The sequence below is a fragment of the Rana temporaria genome, chromosome 2, assembly GCF_905171775.1.
Source record: "Rana temporaria chromosome 2, aRanTem1.1, whole genome shotgun sequence".
In the NCBI taxonomy this organism is placed as follows: Eukaryota; Metazoa; Chordata; class Amphibia; order Anura; family Ranidae; genus Rana; species Rana temporaria.
The window spans coordinates 451,794,505-451,804,593 of NC_053490.1; the positions used below are offsets into that span (position 1 = coordinate 451,794,505).

General features: G+C 45.8%; 1 protein-coding gene across 1 annotated transcript in view; it reads right to left on the reverse strand.

The window, feature by feature from the left end:
- PIGS (phosphatidylinositol glycan anchor biosynthesis class S) overlaps positions 1-8,529 on the reverse strand; it is a 32,545-nt gene extending 24,016 nt beyond the window's left edge. The window contains exons 1-3 of the mRNA XM_040338508.1: positions 8,421-8,529; positions 8,209-8,348; positions 1,931-2,042 (exon numbers count right to left, since the gene is read on the reverse strand). Coding sequence (XP_040194442.1) covers positions 1,931-2,042; positions 8,209-8,348; positions 8,421-8,451 — 283 coding nt within the window. The 5' untranslated portion in view covers positions 8,452-8,529. The remainder of the gene's footprint in view (positions 1-1,930; positions 2,043-8,208; positions 8,349-8,420) is intronic.
- Positions 8,530-10,089: the final 1,560 nt, after the last annotated feature.

A 10,089-nucleotide genomic window follows, 5' to 3' on the forward strand; every position in this document is an offset into this window, starting at 1 on the left:
AAAAAAAAAAAAAACACTCAACAAAACTTGTTATACTTACCTTCTCTGTGCAGTGCATTTGCACAGAGCTGCCCCGATCCTCCTCTTCTCGGGTCCCTACCTCCTGCTGAGTGACCCCACAACAAGTAGCTTGCTATGGGGGCATGCAAGCTCCATTCAGACACGAAGCCGGCTTTCGACCACGCCCCCTGTCTCTCCTGATTGGCTAACTGACTGACAGCAGCGCGAGCCAATGGTGCCACTGCTGTGTCTCAGCCAATTAGGGGGAAGAGTTCGGTACAGCCAAGGCACACGTGCACATTGCTGGATAGAGGGGGGGCTCAAGTAAGTATTAGAGGGGCTTCTGAACACAGATTTTTTTTTATCTTAATGCAATGAATGCATTAAGATAATGCATTTACAACCAATTTAACCAATGCATTCAATGCAGGTATTTGCACTACCTAATTAATGGTAGAGCGAAAGACTGTATAGTGTATGGTCACCTTTAGAACTTAACAAGAGATCAGACAAATACATGTTTTGTTAAGATCTTGAAATTTTTTTTTTTTTTTTTATTTCTATTTAACAAGCATGAATATGTTGTTTGAAAAACACACCTCAGCATTCCCACTAGTGGTTTTTTTTTTTTTTTGCATAGGGCAGCCCATTCAAGTGACGCACAACAAATGCCCCAAAGAAGCTCTAGAACAGGGGTTCTGGACCCCCTCGGGGGTCAAATAATAATTTGCCAGGGGTCACCGAATCCTGGGCTGTCCCTAGAGCACGCGGCCGCCCACTTAGCCTCATTGCAGTCACCCATTCAGTTCACGGCATGACTGGGGGGCAAAGACTAGAGGTCAGCTGACTGGTAAGGAATGTGAAGTGGGAGGGGCTGAAGGAGACCCTGATCTCCCGATTTCGGCATAGGTGTCACTTCTGTGAGACACCACAAAGTTGGAGATACAGTGAAGCCGGAGACACAGTAAGTAACACTACCTGTAATTATAGTTGCTATTAAAAGTCCCCACTACAGATCAGCAGATGACCTTGATCAAGAGCACCAAAGTTGGCTAATCAGATCTCCCCCCAGCATTGCCACTCATCCCAACACCCTGCCAGTATTGCCACTCATACCATTCCCCCCACCAAGGAGTAAGAGGAGGAATAAAAATAGAGAATACATGGAAGGGAGAGAAAAAGAGGGGGAGGAACAAAGAAAAAAAAAAGGGAGAGAAAGAACAAGAAAGATGGCTAGAGAGAGGGATGAAAATTAGAAGTTTTAATACGGTACGAGTGGAAGGGACTCAGGGAGCGCTAAATGTCTGTGGGTTAGAGGCACAAATTATTTGTCTTGCCTTGAGTGCTGACAAACCACGCTACGAAAATAATTTTACTGTTAGGGGTCCCCACAACTTGGGAAATTTTATCAAGGGGTCACGGCACTAGAAGGTTGAGAACCACTGGTCTAGAACCTTTATCGGAGTGGAGCGCGGCGTGTTTTAGCTCGATTGCTGCGCACCAAAACGGGTGTCTGCTACCCGCACTTGGGTTGCTATTAACAATTAATCAAGCGCGACTCACGTTTGTGGCGCATTTCCAAAACACGCGTCTGTGCGCGTTGTTGCACATTCCAGAAATGTCTGGTGTGAATGGAGCTTGTAGTTGATACTTTTACATTTTAACATTGCAGCCAACGTTTACATTTTTGTTTTTTTCAATAAAAATGTTCCATGTGCATAACTTAGAACAAGGCATCACAAAATGCATTGCAAATATTTAGGCTTATTTTTTTTAAAACCAAGCTACAGTATATGCAAGTGCCAAGTGTAAACTCAATTACGCAAAATTCCTGTTACTACAATCACACAGAAAAATACGGCATCGAATTAAATGTAACTAAAAAAGATTTTTATGTAACACAACCCCTTATAGAAGACAAAGCACTCACCATTTATTACAATCTCCTTTCCGTCTGTATCTGAAGCTGGGATTCTCCTTTGTTGCTCAGCAGTCAGCGTTCCTTTAGAAAACACCACCTCAACAGGCACAGTGAGCTGGAGCTGACATATAAGATTAAATAATGCTCAATTTTCATTTATACTACGGTATACATGCTTAACAAATCAAAAGACAAAAACTAGTACCTGCACAAAATGAGAGAGCATCATCACGATGCAGCAAAGAAAGACAAAATCAAAAACATCTTGTAGCCAGCAGACAATGCTGAGGAGTCGCCGGGCATACGTTTCCATAAAAATAAAAAAGCCCAAAAGTTAGGCTCATACCAGACTTGTCACCCCATCAATGGCAGCAACAGAAATGCTAAACAGAACACTCACCTGCTTCTGCAGCGTCACCCTCTATCCGATTGAAGCGCTGCAAAATGTTGCTCGCCAGTGATAGGGTGGCGGTGGAGTGACACCTCTCTGGTCTAGCCAGTGAGGGAGTAATGATGTAGAAGCAGGGAAGTGGTTTATCTGCTCTCCTAGCGATGCCATCTTTGGCAATCCTGTGGTTGGCACAAACTTGCCATTGTGACATGGGCCTTAAAGTGGTTGTAAAGTCAGAAGGTTTTTTATCTTAATGCAGGGGTTGACAAATTTGCTTGGAATCTAGGAGCCAGCTAAAAAAGTTAGGAGCCAGAAAACGTGCCCCGTCCCGACAAGCTTGCGCGCAGAAGCGAACACATACGTGAGCAGCGCCCGCATATGTAAACGGTGTTCAAACCACACATGTGAGGTATCGCCGCGATTGGTAGAGCGAGAGCAATAATTCTAGCCCTAGACCTCCTCTGTAACTCAAAACATGCAACCTGTAAAGTTTTTTAAACGTCGCCTATGGAGATTTTAAAGGGTAAAAGTTTGTCGGCATTCCACGAGCGGGCGTAATTTTGAAGCGTGACATGTTGGGTATCAATTTACTCGGCGTAACATTATCTTTCATAATATTAAAAAAAATGGGGATAACTTTACTGTTTTTTATTTTTTTATTAAAAAAAGTGTAATTTCTTTCCCCCAAAAAGTGCGCTTGCTAGACCGCTGCGCAAATACGGCGTGACAAAGTATTGCAACGATCGCCATTTTATTCTCTAGTGTGTTAGGATAAAAAATATATATAATGTTTGGGGGTTCTAATTAGAGGGAAGAAGATGGCAGTGAAAATAGTGAAAAATTACATTAGAATTTCTGTTTAACTTGTAATGCTTAACTTGTAATACCAACGGCCACCACCAGATGGCGCCAGCTTACACATCTGGTGGTAATAACTTGTAATACCAACGGCTCACCACCAGATGGTGCCAGCTCACAAAAAAATAAAAACATTTTTTTTTTTTGCCCCCCTTCCAAGCCAAGTCGCCAGGACCCTATTTCTAGTCGCCATGGCGACCTGGCGCCCGGGATTTGTCGAGCCCTGTCTTCATGCATTCTACACATTAAGATAAAAGACCTGTGTGCAGAAACCTCCCTCAGCCCCCCTAATACTTACCTGAGCCCCATCTCTATCCAGCGATGACATACAAGTGCCTCGGCCATCCAGGACACTTCCTCCCGATTGGCTGAGACACAGCAAGGGCGCATTGGCTCCTGCTGCTCTCAAAGTCAGTTAGCCAATCAGGAGGGGGCGGCAAACTGCGGCTCCATATCTGAATAAACACACAAAGCTGTGGCTTGGCTCGGGTGCACCCATAGCAAGCGGCTTGCTATGGGGGCACTCAACAGGAGGGAGGAGCCAGGAGCTCACACCAATGTGGTCAGTTCCAGGGCTTTCCAGTTCCAGAAAAAAAAAAAGAACGAACATTTTTCCTGCACTGGGCTGTACTGTAATGTGGCAAAACAAGAGCTGCACGATTTAAGATAAAATGAGAATCACGATTTTTTTTTTTTTTGCTTAGACTAAAGATCACAATTCTTGTGGCGGAACATTATCTTTCACATTATACAAAATAAATTGGGCTAATATTACTGTTTTTTTTTTTTTTTTCAATTCATTGAAGTGTGTTTTTTTCCCCCCAAAATTGCGTTTGATAGAACGCTGCGCAAATACAGTGCGACATAAAAAAAAAATATATAATCAAAATGTTGGGGTTCCAAGTAATTTTCTAGCAAAAAATACTAGAAATAACCTCTGCTAAGAGTTTGAAAACTGCCTCCCATTCATTCCAGTGCGTCTTCACACTGGGGCGGTGCGCTTACGGGACTTTACAAAAAGCAGCATCTTTGGGGGTGGGTTGGGAGTGCTGGATTTAGCGCTCCCAAAACGCCTTGCCCATTGGAATGAAGCGTTGCAAAACTGGACTTTTTACCCTTTTTTGGGGGTAAAAAGCGCCCTGCTAGCGGCTGAAAAGAGCTTTAGCGCCAATGGCCGGCACTTTCAGTAAGAAAGCAGCCTCATGCTGCGTACACATGATCGGAAAATCCGACAACTAAACCGTGGGTTTTTTCCCGACGGAAGTTTGGCTCAAAATTGTTTTGCGTACACACGGTCACACAAATGTTGTCGGAAATTCCGAACGTCAAGAGCGCAACGATGTACAACACTACGACGAGCCAAGAAAAATTAAGTTCAATGATTCCAAGCATGTGTCTAATTAATTCAACAGACGATCGGGATTTCCAACAAGAACTTTTGCTGTCGGAAAAATTGAGAACCAGCTCTCAAATTTTTCTTGACGGAAATTCCGACAACAAATGTCCGATGGAGCCTACACACGGTCAGAATTTCCGACAAAAAAAACTCACATCAAACATTTGTTGTCGGAATTTCCGATCGTGTGTACGCGGCATTAGTCTAAGCTGTTAAACTGACCTTGTTTACAGACCAAAGTTCATTCCTTTGATCTCTAATAGATACTTTGGGCTAGATTCAGGTAGCCGGACGCATTGTTACAGCGGCGTATTGTATTTATGCTACCCCGCTGTAAATCAGAGAGGCAAGTGCTGTATTCACAAAGCACTTGCCTCCTAAGTTACGGCGGCGTAGCGTAAATGGGGGCGGCGTAAGCGCGCCTAATTTAAATGAGTATGAGGGGGCATGTTTTATGTAAATGTTTGGTGACCCGACGTCCGTCCGTGTACATATACCAGTTTGCATTGCTCCAAAGTACGCCGCAAGGACGTATTGGTTTCGACGTGAACGTAAATTACGTCCAGCCCTATTCGCGAACGACTTACGCAGACGACGTAAAAAAATCAAAATTCGACGCGGGAACGACGTCCATACTTAACATTGCGTACGCCTCTTAGAAGCAGGAGCAACGTTACGCTGGAAAAGCCTTACGCAAACGACGTAAAAAAATCCGCCGGGCACACGTACGTATGTGAATCGGCGTACCTAAGTCATTTGCATATTCTACGCCGAAAACGACGGAAGCGCCACCTAGTGGCCAGCGTAAATATGCACCCTAAGATACGACGGTGTAAGAGACTTACGCCAGTCGGATCTTAGGCTAATTTTGGCGTATCTTGCTTTCTGAATACAGAAAAAAGATACGCCGGCGCAGCTTTGAATTTACGCGGCATATCTATAGATACGCCGGCGTAAATCAATGCTGAATCTAGCCCTTTGTATCTTGTGTTGATAAAAATTTGCCAGCTTTGCACGGTTTACATAGAATCGCAGAATTGGCCGATTAGGATCGTCAGGGGGGTTGAATCGAGATTGCAATTTTTTAACGATTAGTTGTGCAGCTCTAGGTAAAAAAAAGGGCATCAAAAGCGCACCAGCATACACTGGAACGCATCAAAAAAGTACCTCATCAAAAACGTACTGCATCACAGTACAGTCGGGGAAAAAATAATAAAAAAAAAACGCATCTGGAATTCATCCGGAAACTCATAAAAGATACATCCGGAGTGCGGTTTTTGTGGTGTGAACCAGCACCAAGTCTTACAAGAACTATATACTAGGGGGACGTACCTAACCTATCAAATCCAGCAGGCCCTTACAGTACATGGTTGATGGTAGATCTAAAAGAGATTACAATCCGTGCAAAGTGTCCCTTTCACACCAGGCGGATCCGTCACAGCAGAGTCCGCCAGCTCAGCGGGAGATCTCTCCGTGGATCTCCGCTGAGTCCGCGGATGACAGGTGCATCTCTGCTTACTGAGCGGGGAGGGGCTTGTCCAGCGCCGCCGCCTCCTATGGAGAGTTCTGATAAAAACGTACAGCATGTCCGTTTTCATCAGATCTCACCCGATCTGATCCGCCATGGACAGATGGCGACGTATCGCTATCCGTCTGATTTTAGCGGATCTAGTCAGATGTCAGCAGTAAGGATGAGCTCCAGCGTGTTCGCGTAGCACACGTGCAGAGCCCGCCAGGAAGTCTGCACGGCGCTGCGCTAATCACAGCCAGGGAGACAATGTCCCGATGCTCGGCTGCAGAGATCAGGAAATGTCTCCCTGGTTGTGATTAGCGCAGCGCCGTGCAGACTTTCTGGCGGGCTCTGCATGTGTTCTATGCGAACAAGCCAGAGCTCATCCTTAGTCAGCAGACACGTCACCTAGAGATGTATGGAGCGGGCGTTCAGGTCCGCCGACAAAACTGACAGGCGGACCGTGTGAAAGGGGCCTTAGGCCAGCAGGAAATAACTTGCTTGATACCCCCAACAACACAGACTATGTTAATGCAGAATTTCCTCATGCTGGACCATTGGTGAGGGAAGCAGTACCCGCGGGGAGAAGACAGTGATTATTGCAAATGGCTATAGCAGCCGCTAGCGATAATCGCAGGTAAAAATCCAGCATGCTGGTTGCACCCAAGTTAATTGATCAATTTGGGTACATTCAGCTTGCCCATACACAGTTCAATCTCGGCCGGTTCAACAGGTCTTAACCACTTCCCGACGGCCATACGACTATATACGGCCGCAGGGTGGCTCTACTTCTCTGGGACGCCGTCTTTTTACGGCTGCCCCTTTCCTCGCTCCCGAGCGCGCAGCGGGGAACTGCTGTGCTGGCCGTGTCCCTTGCACACAGCCAATTACAGATCGCCGTGAACGGCCAATCGGCGTGGCCGTTTGGTAGGCGATCTGTGTCTCCTGTACATAGGGACACAGATCGGTCACCTCCCCCAGTCACCCCCCTTCCCCTACAGCTAGAACACTATAGAGGGTACACATTTAACCCCTTCCTCACCCCCTAGTGTTAACCCCTTCAATGCCAGTCACATTTATACAGTAATTAGTGCATATTTATAGCACTGATCGCATTATAAATGTGAATGGTGCCAAAAATGTGTCAAAAGTGTCCGATGTGTCCGCCATAACGTCGCAGTCCCAATAAAAAAAAAAAAAATCGCAGATCGCCCCCATTACTAGTAAAAAAAAAAAAATAATATATATTCTGTCCCCTATTTTGTAGGCGCTATAACTTTTGCGCAAACCAGTCGCTTATTGCGATTTTTTTTTTTTTTTTTACCAAAAATATGTAGAAAAATACGTTTCGGCCTAGACCGAAATTTTTTGTTTTTTTAATTGGGCTATTTATTATAGCAACAAGTAAAAAATATTGTATTTTTTTTTCAAAATTGTCGTTCTTTTTTGTTTATAGCGCAAAAAATAAAAACCGCAGGAGGTGATCAAATACCACCAAGAAAGCTTTATTTGTGGAAAAAAAGGACGTAAATTTTGTTTGGGAGCCACGTCGCACGACCGCGCAATTGTCAGTTAAAGCGACGCAGTGCCGGATGCTGAAGTTTCACCTGGGCAGGAGGGGGGTATATGTGCCCAGTAAGCAAGTGGTTAAAATATGTCTGGCCTGCCTAAGGTGTCCTTCACACGGGGCGATTACATCCATGCCAGGCCATAATCAGCACAGGAGTGGTGTGCACCTTCATGCTGGCAGTCCCATCGTTGTCTATTGGGACGCGGTGACCACACAGACGCAGCTGCTGTTCCCAATGTGACATGGGTGTGGGAGTACGGCTCTGAGCCCACCCCAGGTTTGTTGGGGGTCACAGACAATCATGTCACATTGGGAGCAGCAACTGGGTCGCTGTAGTCGCTGCGTCCCAATAGGACAGCCAGCATGAGGATGCATGGGGCATGGATGTACTCACCCCTGTGACTTTACTAGTCCTCCAACCTTTACTAGTCCTCCAACCTTTACTAGTCCTCCAACCTTTACCAGTCCTGTGCCTTCCTCTCCTCCAATAACTCGCTGACAGATAGGTGACTGTCCATCAGAAACAATGACAGAGGCTAATGGCGGGCCTCCTTCCTCATACCTGCAGGTATCCCAGCTGACTGATGTCGGAGTAGGGCAGGGTGGCTCGGTAGGTCTCGGTCGTCTTCCACCACAGGGGCAGTCCCACCACAGCGGCCACCAGAGCGATGGAGAGAACGGCTCGCTTCCCGCGGGAGGCCTCTGTGACAAGGAGCACACATCAGTCGCCATTCATTATCAGGAGAAGCTCACATCACACACCGGGATACTCACCCACCGCCGAGAACGTCATGGGAGCCACCATCTTTGTTTCCCCCTTGTCAGCCCGGTGTCGCCGGAAGGGCAGCCAATCACAGCACGGCTTTGTTGGACGCCTAACGATTTTGTCGTCGGTTTAGCTCTCTGGGTGCACGGAATCGGCCATTTTTCTGAAGACCGGGTAATAGGAGCTTATGTAGGAATCCCTGGAAAAATGGCTTCCCAGATGGAGACAAGCTAGAACATGACATTTACCGAATAAAAAATGTCTTATATAGATACATATACATTTACTGGATATATATATATATATATATACATATATATATATATATATATATATATGTATATATATATATGTATATATATATATATATATATATATATATATATATATATATATATATATATATATATATATATATATATATATATATATATAGTCTTTCCCCTGCAGAAAAGTACTATAATGATTCCCTGTGTGTCTAAAGCTGGTCATACACTAATTCATACCTGAGGGACACCTACTAGCAGAAGTATGAAGATATAGGACACACCCACTTAAAAAAGACTTGATCCCCCAAAAAAGAATAGTTAAACCCACAAGGGCTTTTTTTTTTACCACAACTATTCCTTAAGATAGGGTGACAGTCCTGGATTAAGGACGCTGTCCCCAGTGCCCGTCTGTCCCCGGATTACAGGTGCGGTCCACCTTAGGTGCCATACACTGGGGGAGGGGGGGTGGTTGTGTCAGGTCGACGTCGCCTGCTGTGACAGCCGCCATCATACAAGTCACGCGTCCTGGTGTTCTCCTTCGACAGATGGACATGTGCTGTCTCTCAAGTCTGGAAGGCGGGGACTTGTGTGACAGGGGCACCTGGCGATTCAAATTAAAGCTGATACAGCGGGAGACGCTGGCCTGACACCCCCCAGTGTGTGGCACCTGCACTGGGAATTTTTTTTTTTATATCATAAATAGTGCATTTTATATACGACTATATAGAACAAACCAAAATGAGGGACAAATGAGGAGGAAAGAGGGACAGAGGGACTTTGCTCCAAATCAGGGACAAGTGGGAGCTATGCACTATACAATCTGATCGTACGGGCTCTGCATATTCTTGTTTAGACTACATAGTATAAAGACAAGCCTAAGAGCTGGTTCACACAGGGGCGACCTGGGATTCACCCCTAGTCGCCTCAAGTCGCGCTGCATGAAGAAATGAATGTAAGTGAATGGAGCCGTCTTAATGCACACTACTGCAGTCACTCCGACTTGAAAAAAGGTTCCTGTACTACTTCAATCCGACTTGTAGGCGACTTGTACCCATTTCAATGGAAGTCGCCTCCAAGTCGGATCCCCGTTCACAGTGAGGCAACTTTACAGGAAGTCGCCCCATTGTGAACCTGTTCTAAGGTAAGCGCCTCCCTCCCACAGGGGAACTCGATGCCAAATTTTAAATAAAAAACCGGCATGGGTTCCCCCTCCAAGGGCATACCAGGCCCTTAGGCCTGGTATGGATTTCAAGGGGAACCCCTACGCTGAAAAAATGGCGTGGGGGTCCCCCCAAATCCATACCAGACCCTTATCTGAGCATGCAGACCGGCCGGTCAGGAAAGGGGTGGGGACGAGCGAGTGCCCCTTCCCTCTAGGGTGACCACATTTCCAAACTACCATTCAGGG